The 27,563-nt window shown below is 39.5% G+C and overlaps 2 protein-coding genes across 17 annotated transcripts in view; one reads left to right on the forward strand and one right to left on the reverse strand.

Moving 5' to 3' along the window:
- The window catches only part of LOC140661493 (uncharacterized), a 41,752-nt gene extending 34,696 nt beyond the window's left edge, over positions 1-7,056 (forward strand). The window contains exons 4-5 of one of the 3 annotated variants that reach the window (XR_012045789.1): positions 3,570-4,099; positions 4,506-7,056. The gene's annotated coding sequence lies outside the window, so the exon portion shown is untranslated. The remainder of the gene's footprint in view (positions 1-3,569; positions 4,100-4,505) is intronic. The other 2 variants (XR_012045792.1, XR_012045791.1) reach the window with 2 other exon arrangements.
- Positions 1,319-27,563, reverse strand: part of CFAP74 (cilia and flagella associated protein 74) — a 51,563-nt gene continuing 25,318 nt past the window's right edge. For 7 of the 14 annotated variants that reach the window (XM_072883678.1, XM_072883686.1, XM_072883683.1 and 4 more), the window contains 21 exons: positions 26,411-26,523; positions 25,458-25,580; positions 24,197-24,318; positions 19,738-19,866; positions 16,522-16,609; positions 15,738-15,911; positions 14,249-14,382; positions 13,351-13,627; positions 12,754-12,861; positions 11,925-12,058; positions 10,548-10,682; positions 10,035-10,144; positions 9,590-9,645; positions 8,747-8,866; positions 8,317-8,469; positions 7,325-7,454; positions 6,631-6,785; positions 5,433-5,571; positions 4,498-4,625; positions 3,826-3,960; positions 1,319-2,610 (listed from right to left, as the gene is read on the reverse strand). In XM_072883678.1, coding sequence (XP_072739779.1) covers positions 2,497-2,610; positions 3,826-3,960; positions 4,498-4,625; positions 5,433-5,571; positions 6,631-6,785; positions 7,325-7,454; positions 8,317-8,469; positions 8,747-8,866; positions 9,590-9,645; positions 10,035-10,144; positions 10,548-10,682; positions 11,925-12,058; positions 12,754-12,861; positions 13,351-13,627; positions 14,249-14,382; positions 15,738-15,911; positions 16,522-16,609; positions 19,738-19,866; positions 24,197-24,318; positions 25,458-25,580; positions 26,411-26,523 — 2,777 coding nt within the window. In that variant the 3' untranslated portion in view covers positions 1,319-2,496. Of the gene's footprint in view, positions 2,611-3,812; positions 3,961-4,497; positions 4,626-5,432; positions 5,572-6,630; positions 6,786-6,811; positions 7,455-8,316; positions 8,470-8,746; positions 8,867-9,589; positions 9,646-10,034; positions 10,145-10,547; positions 10,683-11,924; positions 12,059-12,753; positions 12,862-13,350; positions 13,628-14,248; positions 14,383-15,737; positions 15,912-16,521; positions 16,610-19,737; positions 19,867-24,196; positions 24,319-25,457; positions 25,581-26,410; positions 26,524-27,563 lie in introns of those variants that run through there. The other 7 variants (XM_072883679.1, XM_072883682.1, XM_072883681.1 and 4 more) reach the window with 7 other exon arrangements.

A 27,563-nucleotide genomic window follows, 5' to 3' on the forward strand; every position in this document is an offset into this window, starting at 1 on the left:
TGTGTGCGCCAAAAGAACAAACCCGATCCAATCAGAAAGGAAAACCCAGTCCTGCAAGGATCAGCCATTATGCCCCCAATAAGTCAAAGATGATGATTTTTGAGGCCCGAGATAAAATAACAGGCTTTTTTCTCATGAAAGAGAATAAAAAACGTTCAGATTTCCCTAACTGCTTTACAGAACGTCAGCTGGTGTATTGCAGCGTAGTTTTCTTTATTTTCAGTACTCCAGAAATAGCAACCTATTCTTATTACCATGGGTCACCACTCCCCCTGGAGAGAACAAATACACATTTAGCTTTACGCAGGGAAACTTTGAGCAGTGAAACCCAGCACCTTATGCTCACTTCAAGTCTGTGAAATTATTCATGTAAGTTTTCAAGATCAAGCTCAAATAATGCAGTTAAAAATGGGCTACCCCCTTTGCTTACCTTTTAAGCTATTCAGTACAACAAGGACTTAAGCCAGCCACGGCAGCTGCTCTTTATAACCAGCTTAACCTTCTGAATGCATTCGTGTAATGCCGCATGCTTGACCTGCCAACTTCTACAACTGAATGGGCGCATCCAGGGCTCTCCAAAGCTGTTAAGAGTCTTTCAGATCCAGTGTCCAAGCAAATACTGTTGGTTGGACCAGCTAGGCCTTGCTTCTACACCTTCTTTCCGCTTGCTGAGCCGCCTTCTTATTCTTGCAAGCAACCTCCACATTTTTTCAACATCGTCACAGTCTTTATGTGTATTCTTTGAATTTTTTACTTTTTTTTAATCCTCTGGATGCTTTTTCACAGCGCCTGACCTCTATGAAGTGGAAGATCCCTGAGACAGGGGTGTTGCTTCCTGCTAGATAATTTCACACTTATTTTCAGCACATTATATGGTTATGAGAGTCTGGAGACTAATTTATTCTCAGCCACTACTTTTCAGTTTCCAAGAGTGAAATCCAAAGGATCCTCACATAATGGATACCCCCCAATTAACTGCCCGAAATAAACCTTCCACTCCAACGTGCTGTGCGCTTCCTTGCTTTCTGAAAACTTCCCTATCATTAGGTACCTGTCAGCTGTGCAGTACTATTTGCAACAGTTTCACTTTACATCCCGGTATCGAATCTCCCTTTTAGGGCTGCAAGGACTGTAAGGGAATCAGCACACAAACTTCCTTGTCCTCAACTTCAGCCCGACCGCCCCAGCTGTGCCAGCAGAAATACTCGGTGCCTCTCTTCCGAAGGCAGAGCTGTCTCTGGCTAGCACTGCCCCCCCCTCCCAGCTCCCGCCTCCCCCCATGGTGACTGTTATTGCTCCAGCATCTGTAGTGCTTCAGACTGAAGAGTTAAGTAACTTCGCAGCCACTTGATGCGTTATTAAATGAGAACAGATCTGAATGGATCAAACATACTGTCTTTGGAAAAAGAAGGAACCCCTCTTCATCAGTTATACCAGCTGCCTCTGTAAAAGGGGGAAACTAGTTAAAATACTTCTTGTGACAATTGCTTTACTGCTTTTTCCTGCAGTCCATCTAGCTTGACACATTTTACCTTAGGCCTATTTACAAATAGTCTGTTTCTAGTTCCTTGCTGCATAATCTAAATAAGCAATTTTAACAGCTACACAGGGCCAAACGGCAATAAGCCCTTGGAGTGGTGGTGGGGGATTTTGCCACAGACTTACTGTGATTCAAAGAGCGTGATATAAGATTTAAAAGATTACCTATGTTTCTAGATTTCTGCTAATTTCCTGGTCCCTTCATTCTCCATGGTGTAGTGCCTCTGTACTTTTCTCTTCCCTGAACTAGCTACTGCTTCTGACAGAAGTTATACCTGCCGGGCACTCCAACTTCCCCAGCAACAGGCAGAAATCTATTCTTAGTCAGAATTCAGAGAAAAGCAAATGTAGAAATACAAAAGTTCCTGGACAGCCATGATCTAGGGCAAGTGTCTACAACCATATCCAGCGATTCAGTGAACAGCAGAGTCACTATTTCCTCCTTGACCATGTGCCATCAGGAAGATTCCACAGCGTACTGTAAAAATGACTGCCCAAACAATTTGAAGGAGACTTGAATAAGAAGCTTTATTCTGGTCTTAAGAGGGAAAAACCCAAGGATTTTCCAAATCTATTAAAATGTATCTGAAATTGGAAAAAGATACATTGTTTGAAACTCACCCTTGGAGATGTAAAAAAGATACTCCTCCTGAGGGAATGCCCCCCTTTGGAAGACACTGTGATTAACAGATGTATCTACGTGGCCTCTCATTAATCCTTTCTTCTACCACAAGATCGTCGTCACAAAGTCAGCTTGAAAATGAAACTAGTGGAACCAGAGTTTACATAGAATTTTGTAGGCAAAAAAGGCAGAAATATTACATCACCTTCCCTCCCGCTTCCCTGCTCCCCTCATGTATTTGCGACAATCTCAAAATCTTTCCACGTTTCAACTGAGATCTGCTGATTTCCCAGTAATATGAGCCTCCATCTTCCTTTCCATTTAGCTCGGGTCCCTCACTTAGTGGGAGCATATGCAGACACAACTTTTGCCATGAAAAGGATTTGGTAAGATTCCTTAATGTCACCTTTTAAGGTCAGGAGGGCTGTCACAAGCAGAGGGTCATCGGCCTACGAAAAAAATCCACACATAAAACCAACCTGGGTTTTTTTGTACATAGAACAGATTAGTTGATTGAGTTCTAAACTGTGTATTTTACATCTCAGTTGTAAGATGTACCAGTTATAGCTATAGATTACTTCTCTTCCCACTGTGTTGGCTCTTTTATATTTTCACACAACACTCATACTGCAGTAAGTAAAGTAGCAATGACTAAGCATTCTACCTCCAGAGTGCTACAGATATCGTCACCACATTACAACTATGACAACTGGGCACAGCAGCAACAGAGTACACTGCAGTGAGGGTTGGGAAGGAAATGGATCCTGTTAGCCATCAGTGTTAAATCTTGCTTAACAACCAGCGGTTACCAAGAGGCACGATGTCAACCTGATACATCATGCCAAGAACTCTACTGCCTTCTTTCTGCACATGATAGCAGCAAATCTTTTAATTTTGGAACAAGCTACTCATTCTGCCATCCCACACACAGCTCACAACAAAAAGCAGGGGAATAAATTCTTTGAGTCTCCATGAATGCCCAAGAAGATGAATCAGGAAGGGCAATCACAACCCTATAGAGATGTTTGGACCTCGTACTAGACTCTGCAATACGAAAAGGCAGAAGCAGCCAGGGAAACAGGGTTCATAAAGCAGTTCATAAAGTAGAAAATCAAAGAGGCTGCACTGACTTCCAGGAATATACCAAAGGAAAGGCAGCCCACAGCCAAGAAATGTGAACCCTGTAGCAGAATGATCAATGTAAACCTAGCTCCGTGTCAGGAGGGCTGCAGGTTTTCTTGCACAGGGGGCATTAAAAAGCTCACTTCAGTGTGATCAAAGCTGTGTCTTTTCACTAACAGCAGCAGCACTTTGGTGTTTTTGTGCTGTACAATGCAGCGACCTGTAAGAAGTTATTGTAAGTTCTGTAAGATGCAAGTGACCAACGCTTGTTCTTTTCATCACACAGCTGAATGCAAGTCCGTGGTGAGGTTGCAAGCCTCCAAATCACACATATTGTTCCTGGCTTTTATTCTCCTATCAGTGTTTATACCAGCCTATACTCCCTTTGGTAACTACATGTGTCCCATCATCCTAGTGTGGCAAAGCAGCCTGTACGGCTGACATCTTCAGGATCAGCTTTTGTATTGCTCCTGCAAGTCGGTGGAAACAGCTGGCACACGCTTCCAGTTAAGCAGCAACATGCTGTAGCAACTGTAACTTACACGAAAGTCAGCAGGTGGCACCCAAGAAACACTGATGCATTTCACTTGACCAGGCTCAACCGTCCCCTTCACAGACTCGACAGTGAATCCCTTCTGCTGCAGGAGCGGCAGGCTGTCAAAACTGAACTCCACGTTCTACGAGAGACACACACAACACACCCTCATTACAGCCAGTTCTGCTCGCCACACACAACGACTGTTTATGAAAGGCCGCACTGCCCAGATGCTGTCTGTGGGCCTATTGCTTGCCAAATTGCTTCTGCCCTTTGAAACTGTGAGTATCCAGCCTGTTCGTTGTGTCAAGTTGTCACAAGGTAAGAGGATCAGATCTATAATTCAGTTCTGTGCTCAAACTTCTGTATTTCAGAATTAGGGAAGCAAACTGCTAAATTAATTTTGTTGCTGACTTAATATGACAATGCTAATTCCTCATATTAGCCCCTGAAAAATAATCTTTTCTTTTCAAACACTGATGCTTTTATAATGTAAAGTTTATCAGAAACCCTGAAAGCTGTTTTTATTTTTTTTTAATTATGTTTACGTTTTATTATGTTTTTATTTATTTTTTAATTTATAGACTGAATTTTTGACAGAAAGAACTAGTAGCCATTTGTACACTGTCAGTATTCCTTACAGCGTCTGACATAAAATTGCACTTTTTATTTTCTTCACCTTCTTAGAAGCAAACTGAGCTGTCTGTATAGCTCCAACTTTCAGTTCTGTCATTGCTGGCACTGGAGAACCCTCTCCCTCGATGTACTCCAGAACGAGGAGAATGGACTTCACTGGTTCTTGTAGCTCTGAACAAATGTGAAGCAAGTAAACTTTGAGATGGTCAAAACTGAGCGATTATCATTTGGAACAAGCATAAGTTACACCGGGATGGTTCAAAACAAAGTGATGTTGTGGCAAATTCATGAGTAGGCACAGATAAGGAGATCCTTCTTACAGAGTGAGCGAAGAATTAAGCAAAAGGAGGTTTTGCATAATTTGCAATTGCAAACTGTAATTGTTAATTGTTTATCAAGTTACATGCTTGTTTTCTAGCGCCATAGCACATACATTGTGTGTACCATATTCCTACTTGTGCTTGGATGTATGTGCTTGGATTTATTTATAGCTCGGGAGCTCGAGTTGCTTATATACTGTCTCTGAATACAGATCCTGTCCAAAGAAATTAAGGAAGGATAAATTCAAACCCCTGAAAGTGTGTCTGTTCCATAACAGTACAATTGGGAGAGTCCAGGATACATTATTATATATGAAATAATTTTATAAACATTTAATACAAGTCAGAGAAGTGGAAGAAAGCAAATACATCTTAATACTTTGTAGTAGTATTAAATTATAATCACTTTTGCAGGGTAAGTTGCAGAGATAGGAGATGGTCATTAAGATAAAACTGCATTAAAATTAAGAGAAAGTCTTTCCTTAAGAGAAGGTTCCCTGCATTTTCTTTGTGTTACGAATATAGGCTGTACCATAATGCTTATTTGTTCTGATTCTGGAAAAATTATCTCTAATTTACTTTTTCTTAAAGGATGAGGAACTCGCCCATGTCTTATCACTCACTGTTTTGTAGTAAAGTGTAAGTGGTAGCACATTACCTCCTTTTAGAGCTTCTGGCGATGACACAGGTGATGTTACAGCCAAGGACTCGATGGGCACATCTAGTGGAATTCCCCCTTCCACAAACATTGGACGATCTCTTGCTGCACCCTTCAGGTGGATCACGTGGGCTACGTTCTATGTAAGACAAGAATGCTTCAAATGCAGGTTACAGCTTAAGTACCCATGTAACTGGAACGCTGACACAACAGCATCAGTTGCGCAGAAATTATTACATCATCTGCCTATATAAATGCCAAGAGGCCCTGTACTCTAACACAAGAATCCTGCATCTTCCCCTTGTCTTGTCCCCTCAGGCACTTCTGTTCTAAACAACCTTTCATTCTTGGGCAATGTGTCTCAGGAGGGGACCGGACAAACTATTTAGACTAGAGCCACTCAAAGAGGCAAAACTTATCTGCCACCAAACTTGGCTCAAGTTTGTGAACTAGGACCAGTCTCCATTCATCTTCAGCTTATTCCAGTTTGCAGTCCTAACTGCAATTCCAAAGATGATCTGGAGATACAAAACTTGCAAGGAGAGAAACAGTACTTCCTTGCTCACTGCCAGTTTCTGCTCTGTGTTTGCAGTGCCTGCTGATGGTCATTAGTTGGCACTCTTCAATAACTTTTGGTCAGTCTCTCTTGGAACACAGCATAAAGCCGCCTGCTGTGCTGCCAGCCTGGATATCCTGACTTGGGCTCCGTCTAAGCTCAACTGCTGCTCCACAGATGGAAACCTCCTTCCTCATGCTGAGTGACTGCAGAAGCAGCTTCCCGGCACTCAGCGCACCTGTCAGTTTGCACTGTGCAGGTGTAGCTCCACTCTCCACTGCCATTAAATGCTCCTTGCTGAGAACCAGAGCTGTGCTCAGCAGGGTGGCAGCAACCTACCTTCCATCACCGCTCATTTACACAGTGCGGGCAGCTGGGCAGAAGATAGGGCAGAATCCCCAGTCACTGTTGTTACGAATTAATAACTGAATATTTAAAACCTGAAAATAAGTCAGTGGGCCCCAAACCCTGCCATCTCCTACCTACATCAGTTAACCTGATAAAGATTAACTATTCCTGCCTACAAATGCTGTCCACCAGATATACCTATCTGAAGCTCCCACTAAGACCCATGCTGATAAAAATCACTGTAGGTCATATTTAGACTTTGATTTCATAATCCAGGTATCTTGATTGTCTCACCTTGCCAAAGAGCACAACCTTGAGACGGTCAGAATAGTACAGACTTTCATGATCAGGACTGAAAGTAACAATAAATTCCTGACTCTTCCCAGCAACAATTTCTCCTTCTGTTGGAAAGATGCTGAACACACTTAAGCCGTTATAGTTCTGTGTTCCTGGTAAATAAAAATGAGGACACAAATAAGAAAGGACAGCTCTGGTTTACTACTTCTTATATTTTAAACCCATTCAATTTTTGTTGGAACAGCAAATAAATCAAACCTGATACATGGGTTTGCAGCAAAACAGGGTGTTAGAAATACCAGATAAATCCATCTAGCAGTTTAACGCATTCATCTCTAGAGGAACTGAAGCAGCATCACCAAACCCTCCCTATATTCTAACGTGCTTTTACAGAGATGGACATCCCTAAATAGAATCTTTAATATGCAATTACCGTGGGGGTTTATTTACATTCAAACACTAGTATCTCCTTACTTGTGGATATTTACTCAGGCTGCATAAATTTACAGCTACCCGTATTGAAAGAATTAGTACAGCTCCTACTGGGGAAACAAAATTATGTATTTAATTTCAGTGATGTGATGCCCCAGGTTTTGACAGTTGCGTAGATCTAACAGGACAAAGTAATGCTGCTTTATACTTCACGAGTCTTTAACAAAAGAAAAAGAGAAAAGAAAAAAAAGGAGTTTACCAACAAACTCTGTTCTTTGCAAAGAGGACGTAATAAAGGATGGAAGTCTCTGCTGATCTTTGTCCCTTGTTGATGAAAGTGAATCTAGTTGTATGGAGTATCGCAGGGTCAGTGTGGAAGTGTTCTGTATCTGATGACATCAATTCACACAACAGCACTTTCATTAAGAAAACTGATTCTCAAGCCTGTAGGAGCCATAATTTGTGAACTGGCTGAATTTATTTTGCTGCATTACTGCCCTGCTGTGTACCCAGATGCCACTGAAAGCATGTGTTATTGCTACCCATAACGTGTCATGTCCACCCCCGGCCCCCAACAACAGGGACCAGGCTCCTTTTAAGACTCTTGCAGCAAGTAATGTATTTTGGTTATTGACATACTTGGACAAAATCAGAGAGGAGAAAAATTATGCCTAGATCTTGGCCTGTTTCTGAGTCTGTGGGAATTTGCAGTATATGAATGAGTGAATCAGTTAAACTTCCCTAGACCGAACCACGGCAGACCCTCAGGTGCTCTTTGTAGGACCAGTTTTGCATTTCACCCACGTACTTCTGTCACTGCTTTGTGTGGACACAGAGCAGCCTCAATTGTGATAGCAGTAATGGACAGAATAAAGAAAGAAGGCAAATATTTCTAACACTGGTAAAAGCAAAGCCATTTCTGACTTCACATCCCTCTGCATACTGGCTAGATCTACGGAGAAGATCACACAGACCATTTCTCTTTTATAAAAGGTACTGGATCTCTGTTTTGGATAAGCTGTGGGCAGGACAGAAGCAGCTAACAAGATCCTCCCTGCACAGCTTTGTTACCTTTGGCCTGAAACTGTCTCAGCATCAAATCGCTCTGCCAGACGTGCTTTTAAACCTATGTTCTTTTGTCTAGAGTTTGCCACTCAGCCTTCTGTTCTGCCAGACTAGAAACTACAGAACTCCTCTTCCTCCCTCCAAAAATTGCTGATGTGCTTTCTGGTCCAGCGCAGAACGATTTACCTTGAATGTGGAAGTCACCTTCTCTCTGGCTATGACATATCCCATATTGAGCACTTCCTCCACAGAGCAAACAATTGTTGGCATCACCCCACAACCAGTGATACTTAGGGTTAGAGTGGTTTTTGCCGTCCGGATGTCCAGCGTTTCGAAAAACTGCCAGGAGGATGTCTGTGTTAGCCCATGTGCTGAAGGAAGACATCCCCCACCCCTCCAACTGACCCCCCTCCTGCAAACGGGCCTTTACTACAGAACTTCTGGATTTAGTGCATAGACAAAGATCCAAATGTTGGGAGGGGCTATGCACAGGTGACAACGTTTTTCTTGTTATTATACAGACTCATCCCAATCAGTAATACGTGTATATCACACAGCCCGTTACATCTCTCCATCTCTCTTCTTTTTCCCCTTTACTGTTGCATCTCTTACTCACCCATTTATTCTCATTTGGACAAAAAGAGATGACGAGGGTTTTATTTTCACCTGGCTCAAGCATTCCAACTGGTCTGACCAACAGGAAGGGACCATTGGGATTCAGAACTGAGAATCCGAGCTAAAATAGTGCAACTCAAGGAAAAAACTTTATAAACAAAGATTGGGGAAAAAGATATAACAACAGATTCTAAGTACTGTTCAGACCAAAGATGTATAAACCAACCACCCATAAGCTTTTTCAGAGATCAGTAACTAAGAGGAAAAAAAGAACTAATCCAATTATTTTTTTTGCCACAGAATTCAAATATCTGCAAGATCCTTTTCCAGTTAATAAGATCTCCATGTAACTCCATTTTCAGATTTTGCCTGGAATGGGTCATTAACACCCTAAGATTTGGGACATGCCTTCTGCTACATTACCCTGCACAGCTTAACCCAGACAAGCCAGTGTAGTAGCCTCTTCTTGCAAGGTATTCAGAAATTCAATGAGCATTGTGCAAAAATTGAGTTGTTGGTTCTGTTTCACACGTACGTCATACTGTACTGAAACTAGCTTTGTCATCAGTACCTTATACTCTAGAAAGTGGTTAAGTGCTTCTCAAGTTTGGCTGTCTGCAGAATTATTTCCAGTTAAAAGGGTGGAATGGAGTTAGCTTTCCAGCAGGTCACCTGGGCTCATCCAATATATTCTTCACATCATCTCCCGCCTCACTCTGAAAGAGGTGTATTAAGTCTGAAATCTGCTACCTCCTCCTTGCTTTAGTGCCAAACATGTCCTACAGATAAAGGCTCAAACAGAAGCTGAATGGCAGATTAACTTACATGTTCCAAACAAGGATACTTCCAGCTTCTCTGGGGAGATATTTTGTATTGTAATTCGCTTAATCATTCTGTGGCCTGACAGGAATGAAAACATTTCACAAAGTGATGATGCTCACTCACGCACTATATCATTCCTCCTTTTCACTCGTGCTTCTACCTGGGCCAAACATTCATTCCATTTCTATGGCTAATACATTAGTCAAAGCTCACCAAAATACTTCCAAATTTGTACAGTCACTTGTAGAGCTCCCAACTCCATGTTTCGGGATCAAGTCTGCTTTTTACACGCCTCAGCTGGCCAGATAGGCTCATAATTTTCCACCTAAGTACTTATTACAGGGCTAATTTCTATATTGACTTCTGAAAATCAGCTAAACAATGCAAAAGAAAATGCAAAACTAAGCTCAGAAGAAATTAACGTAAGCCAGAAAAAAAAAATCAAAACTTGAATTCAAATTTCATACCTACTGCAACATCACCAAAATTTACTGTGTTTTTCCCATTATCTGAAGTGACCACAACACATGGTGCTACCGCTGGACAGTGCAGCTCCAAATACAAGGTGTTGTAAGGGCTAGAGAGATAGTAAAAGGATATTTGCTCTTGGATCATACAGAAATACAATGAATTGTCAGAAATCTCTTCTTATTCTGTTCATACCACAGGATATCATTAAATTGCTATTACAAAACAAGACATAATTTTTGGTGGCTGGCTTTTTTGTGTATGCCTAAGCAGAAAGATGAACTATATCTGGCTTAAATTTTTCATACAATTATTCTTTAAGCTGCTTTGATATTCATGGTTTTGATTCTTATCCAACTAGTGGGTTGTAAGCATGAGTTTCTACCACTGACCTATCAAGTAATTAAGATCAGAAAACAGATTTCCTCCCCAAATGAATACATTAACATGCCCACCATTTCCCCCTCAAATTTCTGAACTATCATGAATTGCACATATCTAATTGCAAATACCTGCAGCTTAGGTTTTCAGAGCCTTTCTTTTCATCGATATGTCCACTTGCAACAAAGCATGGTATGATGTATTTTTCAAACCTCCCACTGAAATTCCTCATCAGGAACGCCTGGGCTGCCATATAAGCATCAGAACTAGAAAATCCAGGAATAAGAATCATCTTGGTAAGTGAGAAAGAAAGAGGAAAAAAAAATCCAATAGAATCTACTGAGCTGTTTGTGTTTACTGTTTCTTAGTCATACATTCAAAATTGAACATAACAGTGAAACTAAGTGACTGTCTTGATGCACAGTAACAGACCGTCTCTACCGAGTGGTTTGCTTTTCTCGCCAAAGAGAATAAAAATTATAAATCCAGATAACAGATGTTATACTAAAGATTGCAAAATCCTCAATATGATTTCCTTATGTTGAATACATTACATATCCCAGTATCTTCCAGTACTTCCACATCATTCCAATGGTATGTAAACACACACGATCACATTTCTGTAATGCAATATGCCAAGCAATACTTCATAATGTGAGTTTTCAAAAGAATTTTGTGTTTATGATCTGTACTGAAAGTATTTAAAAATTGTAATTAATGGATTGCAATGAACAGATTTTAGTCAAAAATGCCTAACATCCAGTACAGCCAAAGGCCTGGTGTTTAAGCATGTATTTACTTCCAAACACTTCTAAATTCCTCGGATTAGGCAGAAGTGGGGTTCTCAGAAGTTGAATTATATGCTAAACAAGGAACCTCAGGTACCCGATTTTGCATCTAAGTATCCAAATTTCTAGATAGCAGATGCTATTAATGTTAATTCTCACTGAGCGACACGTATTGTAAAACAACTATTTAAAATTAACATTTTACAGCATCATCACATTTCCAGGACTGAAGATGACCATGACTAATACGATGGACTATGTAAAAAAAAAAAAATAAATTAACCCATAGCCATGGCTATGGGCCATCAGATGGTTTCCATCTGGGTCAAATGTGTTCAGCTCTGTTAGACCTATTCAGAAAAGGCATATTAGTGGTAGTTTCTTTTGGTAACTAGGTTCAGCTTTTTAGTTGCCCTTTTAAATAATACCCTTGTTGATTCAGCCAAATTTACCCATACAGCCACGTCTCATGCTTTCTGATATATTCTTTGAAGTCTTCAATCCCTCTGATGCATAAAGGGATTCTTTGCCTTACATGAGAGGGTACAGCTGTGTGGCTTAAAAGCAGTACTAATTTTGGAAACAGCCTTTGCAACATAGCTAAAGCTATTTCTTCTCTACAGTTTGCTTTCTTGTCTACCTATAGGTTTTAGTAGGTTTATTAAACCACTTATAAAGAGAATGTTGTCTATGTACTACAAGATGCTTTTGCTGACTTACTCAGGCTTTAACTCTTCGGATTTTGGTTGTTCAGAATTACATAGAGAAGTCAGGTATTTACTGCCTACATCCCTTACAAGCTGTTTGGTAATGGCAGTGCTTAATTTCTTTCCCTCTTCATCTTTCTTCCTTTTCTGCAAATACACACACAGAGACATAACACACTGAGGGTGATCACTGGTAGTCCAATCAAGACATCAGTGTACAAATACCCAGTCCCTGGCCCAAGGATACAGAACCTAAGAGGTGACAGAGTGCATGGAACAAGGTAACAGCAGTAGGATTATGGTAACAAGCCACACAGTAGTTATTACATACATTTCTAATAATGTAAAATTAAGTTGAAATGGACGTATTTTACCCCATCTTTAAAAAAAAAGAGTTCCCCTATTGGAGCAGATGAGCAAAAGCCTGTCTCTCTCATGGGAATTTCACCTATTTATCTCATAATTGAAGACAACCATAGGTGCTCACATAAATTAACTGACCCACAGCACTGCATATAAAGTCCATGTATGCTGGAAATCTGCAAGAAGTGTAGAAACTTTTTTTTTTTTTAAGAGTACTTGCAGTTAGCACTTGCAAGAGAATCCTGTAGGAATGCTTTTGAAATTGTTAGCATGAAATTAAATTATTGCTCAGTGAACAGACTACACATTAAGTGCAACAGTACAGTCGTACTCTTGTCCTTTATAGGCAGGCGTCACATGGATCATGAGTTTGGGCTTTATTAATATGCAAATAATTTTATGATAAAAATACCATCCAGAGAAACAAATATCTGGAAGTAACAGATCAACAGCATGTGCTAGTTCTTAGCATTCCTTACTTGTATTTCTGCCCCTGTCGCAGCTGCTCTGCAAAGCCTCCGAACTGCCTCTTCTCTGATTAGCTGATCTGACAATGTTGGTCTGAAGGACACTTGAATCAAGCTTTTCTGGGAGCGTGAGAGCATACACAAGAATGGTAGGCAAAATTCAGCCCTCATACACGTGTTATACCTACAAAGCTCAATAGGAGCGTACAGATGACAGCAAAAAATTAACAAATAAAATACAGGGTTTTTTCCAAGTGAATAAGATGATCCTAAGGATAAGGTCACTTGCAGCCTTTTTGGAAGTCCACTGTGTTACAGTGGGCTGGTTTTACAGGACCAGTATTTTTGATATTTAAACATTCTTCAAATAAATCATAATGACAACACTGGGGAAAGAACGTTCAGGGTGAAGACTCTCATAAAGCATTAGCCAGATTTGATGGTTAACCCCTCATGTCCGATTTAAAACATTACTTCAAACAGTACAAAATATTCCAGCTATTCTAATAATAATTTACATTTTGAGCTTCATTTACAAGTGACAGCATTTGTAGGGATGTAGATGATCAAAACATTTGGCAGAACACTTGACATCTGAAGCGAATTTACCTTCCCAGGCAACACAGTTCCAACAGAAGGTGTAATTGTCACTGGACAGTCTTCTGGCACACGGAATTCAAATGAAGTGGGTCCAACAGGGGCAACTTCCCCATTGCCAATTCTTGGGACAGCATGAGTAAAGCGGTTGACACTCACATGGGAATTCATCACATACAGTGTTGCTGTAGACACACCATTTAAAGCTGTTGCAGCAAACTGAACTAAGGAATGAGACAATTCAAGAGGTGGGTGGACTCCAACTGCTTTGCATGACAGCTTGAATTGCCTAAAAATAAACACATGATAAATTGTCTCAGCATAAAATAGTCTCTTAATCAGCCCGGAAAATAGGGAACTAATCCTGTAGTCCCTATTTAAGCAGATTTTCAAGCTTGCAATGGGAATTTTGCCTAAAGATGAACAATAATACTATCTATTTTTAATGCACAATTGGCTAGAGCCCCTACTTGAATTCTTCCTCTGTGAACTTCTGGAAATACATCCAGTCAAATCAAAGTTTATGCCATCATTATCTTAGTAGCATTAGCTTAACGTAGGAAGCATTTTTACAAAAATTCCGTCAGTAATTCTGCTGAAAAAGCAAGCAGAACATTGCAGGTTAAGATGACCTGGGGCAAACTTGCAGCTTGGACATGTGACAAGCATAAATTTCAGGTGGGATAGGAAAAGTCATCTCGGTAAAGAGAGACAAGTAAATGAAGGATGTAACTAACAGGCATTGACCATCCCTTGTCAACTGGAGAATTCCTACCTGCCTCACATTTTTATCCTAGCCTTACCTTTTCAAAGTAGGCAGGGATTTAATCTCTGAACTAGCTTAACAGTGGAAATCCAGTGTGATTTAGACTTCTGGATTACCTACTACTCAATCAGTTTCTTAACATACCTATTAATCTCTGACTTGCAGGTTAGTTCAAAGCTGTACTCTTTCGTCTCGTTAGCTTTAAAGATTATGTCCAATGTCAGGCTTTCAAGGGGAAGAAGAATTCCAAGTCCGTCATTGGGTTGAATTTCAACAAACTTCAAAATGGCAGGAGAAGAAATTATTGTTATTAAAATAAGAATTTATTAAAATATCAAATTATTAATTAAATTAAAATAAGACATTACTGGCAAGATAATAAAATTTTGTTATTAAATGTACAATGTCAGGAAAACAGAAACCATCTAGTGAGAAGCTTTCATTTGAGTTAGTGACGAGAGTCTGACTGATGTGCAGATTTCTAATCTCAAAGTAACTCGAAAGGCATTAAATCCATTAACTCGGACTTCAGCAGAATCTCTTCCCCAGCTTCTTACCAGCCATGGTAATCACCTTTCTCTGATGACGTTTATTTACTCTTCATAGACAACTGAATAAAATACAATAAGAATCTCAACAGTTCCCCCTGTATCTTTGGAGAGCTGATTCCTCTATGATGTGCAGATACCACAGTGACAAGTACCAGTTTAATATCTTCAAACGTATATTGGTTTGTGTTTATGAGTTGATGATGATTCAAGAATGCCTCCCCATCACATTTTAAGCTAATCATGAAACACATGCTGTGAAGTGAAGCTTTAACAAAGCTGAAGGTTCCAATTTCTTTTAGCTAACTCCTTGATTTTAATCCCTAAAACAGCAGAGAAAGGGAGAATGCCTAATTAAATGTCAGGTTCCTCTAGCTCTGATTCCAATATGCCAAATCATTTCACACTGTGATCATCATGCTATTATGAAGCTTGAACAGCTAACTTTTTGCAAAAAAAAAAAAACCAAAAAACAAAAAAACCCACAAAATTCAGTAGACCTAGCCCACACGAAACTGGCAGCTCCTGTGATTAACTTAGCTTCCACATCAACTTACAGTCAGTCAGAAAATACCTAGCATGGCTCAGGGGATGATTCCCAATAAGCAGTTTGGACACGGCCATCCTGCTTTAAAGACAAAGCGTTTTGGCATTTGGATGCAAACTGTGCGATATTCCTCAGCCTCAAGGCCAAAGCAACATCGCTAAGCCTGTTTTATTTAGCAGTAGAAGCGACCTGTGAGTCTGAAAGAAAAGTGCACCAGGTATTCTGTTAGTAGATTTCTTGGTGTAAAAAAAAGGTATTCTAATGGGATAAAGTTAGCTTAATAATGTTATGTAGGTGAGAACAGTAAAACCTCCTCAAAGATGTTCAAACTGCTTGGAAAACGCTTAGGGTATAATAAGATGAAATTTACACAAACCAGTACCAGAACTAATCTGCGTGTTTCCACAGTGCTGCAGGCAGATTTCTATGGGTTTGCAAGAACCAGTCATGATTTATTTATACTCACATTGAAACACGTTTTCATAGTAATGAAATATCTTTTGAGACAAGAAGAGGTATGTGGGGGATAACTACATACCTCTGGAAGTCCCACAAATCCAAACTCTTGCGGCAAGATGGATTTGTTTGTTAGCGTGACATTTGCCTGCACAGCTTCATAGATGGTGCAGTATCCAAAATTGATTCGTGCTGGACTGATTTCCAAATCAGAAGTAGTAACAATTGCATGGACAGTAAAATTAACTTTTTTAGCCTGAAACAAATACAAGAGCACAGGATAAAAACCTCCATCTGTGGCACTGTAAGGAAAGGATTTAAGTGAAATGTCATCCAAAAAGCTAACCTCAAAAAAGTTATTCCACTCTATTCCTTGACAATAGCATGTGTAAATTTAACATATCTATCTTGAACTTCAGCCTCATTGCTCTCCAAAAATAAGCAATAGGAAATGTCTCTGATAAGCAAAATTAAAAATAATAATATCTGTATCTCAGGTTCCATATGCTAGAATGGAATCACACCTGCACCTCCAGAAAATGCAAACTCTAAGAATATGTGAAATCTGCATATTCTTATAAATCAGAATAAAAAGATTGTGCTATGGTATCTAACTCTGTGGTACAAAATAAACTACTAGAGAATAGATGAGCATGATCTAGAAAGGATTTAACTTTCTGTGTCGTAAACACGCTGACAAGAAAAAACTATCAAATCTGTATTATCACTTTAAGCACCTTTTACTATTATCATAGGGCTTCAACTAGTAAAGAACTACTCTAAGATTAGGTATCATTAAGTGAACACTCACTACCATAATTTACATCTATTGTCAGTCTGATACCAGCATAATAAAAATCACTAACCTTATCCACAATCAGTATTGTCACTGGAACTTCCAGAACTCTTGTCTCTTCATTAAAATAGCTCCCTGCATCTTCAGGAAGAGAGCACCTAAAAATCAAAAAGTGCATTCAGTTTCATAAAAATATATTGACTATTTTCTAGCTAAGGGGAATAATAAACTTTTGATGGATGTATTTCTGAGCAAAAAGAAAATCTGTTACTTAAGGTCTAAAAGTTTTATTATTCACAGCTTTTAATCTTAACACAGTATTTGTGCTGAAAGAGGAGTATTCACATATATAGTTGGTTAAACATCAACTCCAATGCTTCATTGAAGTGAAATCTAACTAAAATCTTCTATGTAAGATATATGCAAGTATTAGGGAAAATGGTGGCAGAAAATGCCAATCAAAAGTTAGTGACCTATGAAGTTCCACCTTCTGACCAAGAAAAAGAAGATGCAGTCAGATCAGAAATATTACGGACTTGTCTCAGATTTCCTACAGAATGGCATACCTCTAGACAACCTGCACTGAGCAGGTATGCATGGACTGCAAGGGTATCTAGCAATGAAGTTAGGATAATTGACCTTGTACGTTCATGTTGGATTTTTTTATTTTTATTTTTTAAAGACAGAATTCTGGACACACAAGAGTTTAAGGGAGTTATTGAGAGGTCTGCATCCACCTATCCTTTTTTAGAATGCCGTCCAGTCATTTCAAATTCTGAAAAATTTAAAGCTTACTTTATAATCAGAATATAAGCCTTCTGCATCTTTGCTGCAACCACAGCACATAACTGACCCAACCTAGGCAATCGTTTCCTTTTGACACTGACGTTAGTTAATTACCAGCCAGTCTGAGGCAGAACCAATTGTATCACAAAGCACAGAGACATAAATAAAGCGAAACAAACTTGGAGACCAATAGTGTCTGATTATATACCGGATTAGTAATTTATAAGAAATATGTGGGTTTTCTGTAGCTGAAGCATCTTGCTATCATAAGCTCAATTTCAGAGCTTCAAGCCAAGACAATACAAAAGCTCTAGCATTTTTAGCTCTGCTGGTCTATTTATAGTGTCTTACAGCTTCAGAGTGAATTGCTTCCTGTTCTTAGGTCTCCACAGTCCTAATGTTCCTACTACTACCACTGGAATTACATGCAATTTTTTCATGTCTTGTTAAAGAATAGTTAATGAATAAATAGCACCCGCTCAGTCACCACGGTGATCTGAAATCTTGCCGGCTGTTATTTTGCAAGTCTGAAATGTGACTTTAGAAGTTGATCTTCAAAGGTATTGCTGACTTGTTTAAAGATAGGAGCTGGAGCTAAATACAAGGCAGGAATAAAGTATCAGCTTTCACTTTGTCACAGGACATTAGAGTAGCAGAAGAAATTCATGTATTACAAAATAATCCAGAGGACAAAAAAATATAATCGTAACTGTACATACACAGTGATGGACTCTAAAGTAGATGTTATGCCTTGGGGCAAAGATACTGAAATCCTTCAGCTAGTTCTCTGAAAACGGCATCTTCATGCTTAAAAGCAATTAAAGAGAAGTATAAAAGATAAATCAGATTTAGACTGCCAGCATCTGCAGGACTAGTTCCAAATGCAGAAAAACTAAAAGATGTGGTATTTGGGAATTCTGAACGTCAGCAGATTAGAAAATTTGCTTTCAAATAAACAGAAACTGTCTGCTTCAAACACCCAGAAAGTTATGAGTATTGTAACGCCTGACCAAGCATTTCAGTGTGCAGAAAATACTCGGGAGAGCTTCCCAAGCCTCCAGTCATCTGTCTGTCCACTTAGTATTGCTGAATGAGTGTTTCTTTTTACTTTGTGGTCCTTTTAATACAGCTATTCTCTCTTCTGAGAAAACCATGCTTATAACACTAAGTCAATGAGGAGACATTTACAGCAACGTGTCACTAGCTCAGTACTTCACATCAGCTCATAGCAAGCTCATCTTTCTCTGTCATACACGCACTCCCCCTGTGTGTTAGGTCTTTTAAAACTGATCTGTATACCGAAACAGCCAGATACTTATTTTGTGTGTCAGAAATGCCTTAATCTCATCAAATCTCCTTTCTGAAGCTTCCCTGTTTTCCAAAGGAAGATTAATGTCCTAAATCCAAGCTATGCTTCTATCCACTCAGTAAGTGTAACCGTGCTTTACCGCATCTGAAGTTTAGGGACTGAAAAATGTCATAATAATGGTTACTGTTGTTGTAATCTGATAGGATTTGAGATGTTGGAAGAACTGTAAATACTTTTAGTTCTTTGAATATTAACCCAGTGAAAACTTCAAAAACAGTGATTAGACTCTCAATTTAGAATCCTGAGGTGCTGCACATCAGTGAAAATCCAAATATACTTACATCAACAGGACTACATAACCTATATGAAAAAAGCAGCAGGTTTGCAGCAGCAATCAATGCAGATGCCGCTGAAGTATTTGGCTGTACACCAGAATTAAGATCTACATAATTTAATTTATATTTGAAAAGAAAGGTACCACTAAATTCTTTAGGATGGCAATGATGAGGTAAATAAAATTAACAGTGGTCAACATGAGCTCTTGAATTTAGATTTTTAAAAACTGGGATTCTTTGTTTCCTATTACTGACTTACGTTCGTGTATGTAGATGTATCAATAAATGGAGAAGAGAAACTTGCTGGGGTGTGGCTTTTAGCACCTTAGAAGATGTTATATAAAATGCCACATGAAATTCAAGATCAATACATTCCTATTTTGGAGAAAAATGTACATAGGTAGGAGAGATATGAACAGGAAGCCCAACCGTTCTTTCCTTAATTAGCAAGCACAGGAGTTCTCGTCCAGAAATTATTTAATCACTGATCCATGAAGTAGCCACCTGCCTAGATAACCCCTCTCTTGTATAAGAATAGCTTCCCCACAGAAATGGGAGCAGCCTACCAGGAATGCAACTGCTCACATTTTCACACTGCTGCTGTCACCACAGGGAAAGCATTTCCTCACAGGTATGTGATCCAAGTTAATTTCCTCCTTGAGCATCTGGCAACTTTTAAGGGGGAGAGAGGGGGGAGATGAGGACTGCATTGACACCAGCAGTGTGAAGTCCAACCTGCTACAGCGTGACAGAAGAAAAAAAAACACAAACCAACTTTGGCCTGCTCAGGTTTTCCACTGACAGCCTCCTACAGATATTGTCTTACATACCAAAAAGGTTAATGTTGTGAGGTTACCTGGGCAGAAACTTCAATTGCACACTGAAGGAGGACTGAGCTTGAATGTAACCTGTTTTTGGAAGCAGCTCCATGTGCTTACTCAATTCTTTGCATACTTCAAACTTCAAACGCAGCGTGACTTTTGCTCTGCAAACAGATCAGACATGCTTAGGTGGCTTTGAGGCTACCCATACTGCCACCTCAGCAACATTTGCTCTTCAAGTTTGATCTGCCCCCAGCCTCCCCCCTTACACCTCTACTCCACATTATAATTACAACTATTCCAAGCTTCCTTGGAAAATGATAGGCATGTAAAACTGCTACAGCAAAATCACACAGTTATATTCTCTAAGATAAGTATAGAAAACAAGATTTTGGAAGCACTGTAAGTAAACCCAGCTGTATTTCAAGCAATGTACACAGCTGATTGGAACATAATTATCAAAGTGCAGCACAGTGGTAAGTCAGGTCAGGGGAAGTCAAAGCCAAATTATTGTGAAATATCAGCTAATTATTTGCTCCTAACACACATTCCCTCTATCTGAATCAATCACTTCATGTTTGAGACACCTAATTGGTCCTAGCTGCAGCACAGAACCCACTCAAGATGGAAAAGGAGCAGTCTACTTGTAATGCTGGATCTAGGTTATGTAACAATTGGTGGTGGGTGGGATGCAACAAATAAAAACCTGTTATTTTGTCTGAGAAACAGAAAAAGGAAGACCAGTGACCCCTAAGTGGGGCCAAGGATCCCTACATGCTGCTTAAGTGCTAACAAGCACTTAACATCCCAGCCTGTAGTCAGAAGAATCAAAAGAATGAACCTGAAAGAGCATAATACACCTAAAACATCTACATGTCCCCAGTTTGTGAATTCCATTCATCCTCATTATCATCATAATTACCTCAAAACCTTCAATACCAAAAATTAAGCCTGTACAGGCAGGAAAAAACGTCAAATTGGGGCAGAGGGGGGTGGTGTCTGATGCCAGAAATGCACTGAGAGTGCTGCTGCTTTTGGGTTTTCTCCCCAAAACCATAGTGACTCTTTCAAATAGATGTGAAGTCAGAGATCTCTTGTAACTTCTCCTCTAACAGCAGAGATGCTACAGGGCTAGAAGTCATAGTGTAGCTAAGCTGGTACTGTCAGTTCCTCTGCTAAAACTTGTGATCAATTTGCCCTGTGAATGGCATATTGGAAGCTAGGAAACATCTCACTGTTTACTGAATTCTGGCCATATTATAATACAGCGATAGCCACAGACCATACCCTGCTTTGGAATTTTATGCCTATGTGCAAAATTGCCAAGCAATTTACAAATATTTCAGCTTGTCATTTTCCTTCTCTTGGACTGGTTTACAAGCTGTCAGTCCAGATGGTCTGCTCTAAATCAACAGCTATAGCATGTGGTACTGGGAGCCTGGAATGATTTCTGACTGTTGACAATCTAAGAGAACTATATACTACTTCATTAAATCAGTGCAGATTATAACCTGCCAAAGAAATTACTTTTCAAAGTGATTTATATTGGACAGGATTCTGATAAGACACTTTCACCCTTTATGCAGCTTATATATGCTTCCTGGTTACCATATTCTATGTGACCAGAAAAAAAAACCCCACAAACCTAAACCAGTATTAACTAACATTTTGCAATTCTACAGAGCTTGCTGGGGCACTTAAGCGCCAGAGCTATCTAATTAACTTGAAAACTTGATCTTCTACTTATGCCTCTTATGTAGTAGACTACAACCACAGAATCACAGAATCGTATAGGTTGGAAAAGACCTTTAAGATCATGGAGTCCAACCATAAACCTAACACTGCCAAGTCCACCACTACACCCTGTCCCTAAGCACCTCATCCAAACGGCTTTTAAATCCCTCCAGGGATGGGGACTCAACCCCTTCCCTGGGCAGCCTGTCCCAATGCTGGACAACCCTTTCAGTGAAGTAAAATTTCCTGATATCCAGTCTAAACCTCCCCTGGTGCAACTTGAGGCCATTTCCTCTCGTCCTGTCACTTGCGACCTGGGAGAAGAGACCGACAGTGTCATAGATTGCAGCAGCATTAAGATACAGGCAAGTTCTCTCTGCTCTGCTTCTATCAGATGTTTGTGTGAACGGGTGGTGAACGAAAGGCTATTCTAACACATCATCTCCCTCAGGTTCGGGTCAGATTTTGCCCTGAAGATCTAAAGAATTCTCTCACTACAAGTTTTAGGTTTTGGGTTTTTTTTTCTTTTTCTTTTCCTTTTCGATAACGAGTTAGGGATTGGAGCAGAAATTTGTAAGAATATTCCTGAATAGCAGGATTATTTAAGTATTTAATTAACAACTAATTAAAGAATCTGTGTTCTAGAAGTTATGCTAATAAGATTTCACATCTACTGGATCTGAACTTTAGCTCTCACTAGCTAAGGCATTTCAGCAGTTGTTAGACAAGCGGCCTTTTCAGCTGGGCTGTGGTACCCTTACCTTTGGTCTCCTTCAGTGAATGGCTGCTACGAGCATTAGTTCACAGCACTGTAGTAACTCTTTAGCTGATACACAGTTCATATGTAAAGCTGTTGTAACAAACTATTATCTTTGTTTGTATGTTGACAGCAGTTTGGACGCTTCTTTGCTAGCCTGATAATTGTCCTTGGCTCTGGATCCTCTGTCTGTGCACAGTTCCAGACTGCAGACCTTAGCAAGACTACCTTTCCCCAGTTTTCCACTATTGCAATTAAAATACAACTACTTACTTGTCTAATCTAAGAAATTGTTCTTGACTGATAGTAATCTATAGCTATTTTCAGCAGTTTAAATTAATTCTGTTTGGGAAGTGATTTGACATGTACCATGTAATGGTGAGGAATCCTCTTTCTGATATACACTACAGAAAAATTTCAATAGCTACTAGAGGAAGAAACTTCTCAGGTACCACATCTAACTAAATGGTGAAATCTATCTACTTTTGCAGGATAGAAAATTGAGACATGATAATCCTGCACACGAAACACTTTGAATTTCGGCCCAAATGACCGAATAACAGAGACAACTTTTCCTAACTGCGAAGAACTGGGTGATAAATCAAAGACTTGATTTGCCAAGGTACTAAGGACAGTATCCTACATATTAAGTGCTCTTAATTTAGAGAAACTTGGCGAAGGATCAGCAGGATTTTTCCCTCAGTTAAGAAGTTTTGCCCTAAGCAATTTGACAGCTTCTATCTTTGGGATCCCCTTGAAATCTTCAGTTTTCATTAGGAGAGTTATTCTGCTTCTATACTTACAAGTTTTATCCCTGGGTTATCTAGACCAAGTAAAAATCACTTACATAACAACTTGTGCTTGTCATATCTGTAAGCTGAATTTCTGAGATAACAGCTTTACTCATTTCTTTCCAACTGTGAAGAATCTCTGCAGTCTGTAATTCTGGTAAGAGGTTTAGAATGGATGCCTTCTACAGAACCAATCTCTCCCCCACCCTCCCACAAACCCACCCCAATCCTATTTAAATAGAATCTAAGAAATGCAAATTGTTAAAATAAGCATTCAATAGTGACTGCATTAGGTAGAGGGAAGATACCCAGCACCTGAAGACAACTGAGAGTAAAAGTTCATGTTACCACTCTCTAATAGCATGAAATCTCTGGGAGCCTATGAGCTGAAATACTGAAATATTACAGTGCAAACAGAACCAGTCTTCAGACATTACTGACTTGAACTACAGAAACACCCAGATATTTTTTCCCCTATAAATTGGTATTTGGTCACTACCTGTGTACTTACAAGGTATCTGTCACTCCAGTGCACTGCTTAATGCCTATATGGGTTAGGAAAAGTTGTACCCTTCCCATGTTACAGTAAACACAAATGGACTGACATGATTTATCCAGCATCATATCCCAGTTCTGGAAAGACGGGTGATTGACCTTCTCAATAAAGAACAGTTGGCATGAGGCTGGCTTCCAGATCATAAGTCTCCCATGGACTTAATTAAAGGTAAAATAGCTGAGAAATAACAAAATACACTTTCATAAAATTTCCTGGCTGAATCAATTATACCCAGTGTGCACTTAATTTTAGACACATTTATCTCCGTAATGTTTAGTCTGCAAATACCACCTGATGAAACTCTGTGGGGCTGCTATTCCCTAGGGACTTCACAGTTATACCACAGAACAGGTACAACATGGGGAATCTTGTAGGAGTGGAAAGGCATATATTAACCCTGCTACTTCATAGCTACGGCCAGTCTTGGGAATCTGGGATAGGAGGACACCCAAGTCCAATTTCCACAGAAGGGCGGAACTCAGAGGGCTTGTAATCAGGATGTCCTCCTGAAATGCCAAGGGAAAAAACAAACTGTTCCTCAGCTTCCTATGATGACAAGATGGGTCTGGAACAATGGAACCTCAAGACATCACCTAGTGACTTAAGACCTCATTATTTAGTTATAGAAGGCAGCTGATAATGAAAGGGTAGCTCACCTGCTTTGAATGACAATGCAATCCTGATAAAGTCGGTCATACATACAGATCTTTAAATCAACGTTGGGATTGGGCACCCAAACCGGCACATCAATAGAAACTCCAATGGCACTAAAGCACAGCTGTAATACATAAATCAAGAGGGTAATTCTTTTTGCTAGTCTCAAATTCTTACTGACCTAGAGAGAGCAAGAATTTCTGCTATAAACTACAGCTGAGTAAAATATTTTATTATTGATATTGCAACAGGTTCTTTAATTAGGCAAAGCTATGAAAATAATTTGTAAAACAAAACCTAGATGTTATGGTGTCCCAGCAGAAAAAAGAATTATACTTTGGTTTGGATTCTTTGACAGAGAACATGAAGGAATAGCATGCTGCCCATGATATTGAAAAGAAATATTTAAAGTGCACCTAGCTTAAGTGAATGTGCCATAATTCAGAAACTCAAGAGACTGCAGCTTGTTTAGCCAGCAGAGAAACACAGTAATGGCAGCACAGTGCTGTACTTCCTTAGGTCTGACCTTAGGTCTGCCACCAGTGACCACACAGGTCAGACTTGTGTAAATGATCCTGAAAGAGAGGGTAGCCACAGGAGCCTGCAGTATGCACCTGCAGCTCCTTTTGTAGTCTGCTCCATCTGTAGACCGTGGGGAGAGCCAAGACTGGCCTACCGAGCTTCTTGGAAGTTTTTCTTTATTTTTTTGGCAAGCTTCTGTGAACTGTTCCCAGGCAGAATTTGGCTTCCAATAAAGCGTGGAATCAAAATATGCTGAAGTGGTAACTAAAGTTGTCATCTCTTCCAGCTTTCACACATCAGTTTCACTACTGCATGCTAAATAATTCCAATTCTGATATATCAGACAGAAAATAAACTACGTAGGTTGGGAATAGAGAAGAATACTTCTGTATTTGTTTCCAGGACATTAGATGTTTTCCAGCACAATGTCTGATAAAATGGGAATATCAGGATTATTTGCATAGAAATTTAAGAGAATCAACAGGTTTAATAATCATACAGCATCAGAAAAAAGGGTCATGATTTACCAAGTTACCTCCCATCAAATCACATAATACATAATCATATGGTACCTCATTGTTATTTTTTATAGCGTTCATAAACATATCTTCCTCTACCTCCTTCTCCTGTTTCTAATATAGGATTCTGAGCAATTTTAATTATTGGGAAAAGCAGAAGTAGGAGGATTTAAAACTCTTTTTCTGCAGTGTTTTGAAGCAAGTCTTGCACCAAATCACTCACTGGTTTGCAGTCTGCGTTGTCAAACATGATCACAAACTCTGCCCGCACATCCCCAGGGATAGCTGGGACAAATATAATCTGAAGTTTGACAGAGCTGAAGGGTCCAATTTCACCTTCAGTAACCTAAACAAGAAGTACATGTTTTTAATGAAAGTCTGGCTGTATCACTGTAGTTGGCTCTAAATTGTATTGAAATAAAGAAGCAGTACATAGTCATACTGTACAAACACCCTATTACACCTAGTTTGCAAGCAGATTGAATGCACTATGCAAGGAAAAAAACAGTATTGGTAGCTCCCTAGGAGGTTTCATGTGGGGAAAAGACTTGGCATGACACACAGTTTCACAACCAGGCATGGTCAGAATTTTACTGAGAGTCCCCTTCTACTGCAAGACTGTATGACAGCTAGATAATGTGGTTTACCAAAGTGTTTCCATCATATATTGGTAAATATGTAACTAAAACATGGAGAAGCTGTCTTGTGCTATTATTCTAAGATCTGCTCTACAGATTCCATCATTAAGCCCACCTGCCTTTTGTATGCATAGGCAGAAGCCAGAAACGCTAGCATGAACTGGTGCCACATTTTTTAATATGGCTCAAGATTGACATTTCCCAGACATTCTTCCTGCCCCATCTTTTGTGTTGTCACTAGACTTTGTATAACCACAGAACGACACAGCAGAAAAATCAGTTTGACAAAAAAAAAAAGTGAAATTATGGGAAATGTAAATCTCTACAGAATCTTTCAGCTCAAATAAGTCTTTATAGATCAAAAGAAAGGGCAAATATGTCATGTGATTTCATTTTAAGAATTAACTGTGATACAGTGAAGTCCAGTGGGCTTGAAATTGATCATGTACTTAAGCATTTCCCACCAGAGCCAAAGCAATTTATTTGATGTAGGCTTAGAGTAGTGAAAGTTTTGTCTGTATCTCAGGATATGCATTACCTTTCCAAGCATAATTTCAACTGGTGTTTCTTCAGGGGAAAGTTCCACTGAATTACATGCACTGTCTGTGTCTAGATGTGATCTGGAATTTAATACATCTTGACCAACTTGTTCTGGGGAAAAAAAACACACACCACAAACAAAACCCCACAAAATGCTGGATGTGTGCATCTATTCACTAAACAAAAATATCAAACAGAGCAGAAGTACATAGATTTTGGTCAATATTGCAAATCCAGTAATGTATACCAATGATGTGGAAATATGAATTTCCAGGAAGAAATCTGTTTGGCCATACAACTTTGCCCTAGTCCAGAAGTCTACCTTAAGCACCTGATCCTTCCACTACAGAATAACAATATTAATGTTTCCGTAGGATAAAGTACATAATCGGAGATTGTTACATCAAGGAACGCAAATTCAGCCCAAAGCGTGAACTGGGCTTTAAGAACAATTTCCACAGGACAAAGCAATGCAGTCAGGAGGACCTGCAAAGCAACTGAAAGTGCTGGTTCACTTTATTTTCAAAACAACTGCAATAAGAAGTACCTTTTACTTAAACAGTCTCCCACCAGGGCTTCGAAGTGCCTTAAACTAATGCACCACGAGAGAGACAAAGCTAACTCTGGACTGTATGGCAGTAATCAGCTGGCAACCATACGCTTCACATTAACCAGGAAAAAGATCAAAGTGCCATGAGATATGTTAGTGTGCCAGAGCAATGGACTTATGTTTTGTTTCTAAAGGTCTGAAAACATCTTTAAAGGCATGTGTTCTGTGGAGACAGCTACCGTGTTTTACGGAATCACTCCATTTCACAATACAGATCCTAGACTTAAACCACCCACAACCTTTTCACGGAACTCTTAGTTTCCTGCAACTGGAATGATCAATATCCAGAAGAAATGTTAAAGAACACAGATAATAAAGAAATTAAGAAAGTCTTTCTTCTACAAGACCAGATTTTATTAAGCACATAGTAAACATTAGGAATTAAATGGAAAGTGTCTGAGGAGGTTCATCTTTCTGCTTCCTTGTTCCTGGAATTACAGACTATAAAAATAAACCTGTCATGTGGATTTCTATTCTGAGAAGTGGGTATTCAGTTGCTGAGACAAGAACGATAGCAATTTTGCAGTTCCTGTAAGCTAGT

This window comes from Ciconia boyciana, chromosome 19 (genome assembly GCF_034638445.1).
Source record: "Ciconia boyciana chromosome 19, ASM3463844v1, whole genome shotgun sequence".
In the NCBI taxonomy this organism is placed as follows: domain Eukaryota; kingdom Metazoa; phylum Chordata; class Aves; order Ciconiiformes; family Ciconiidae; genus Ciconia; species Ciconia boyciana.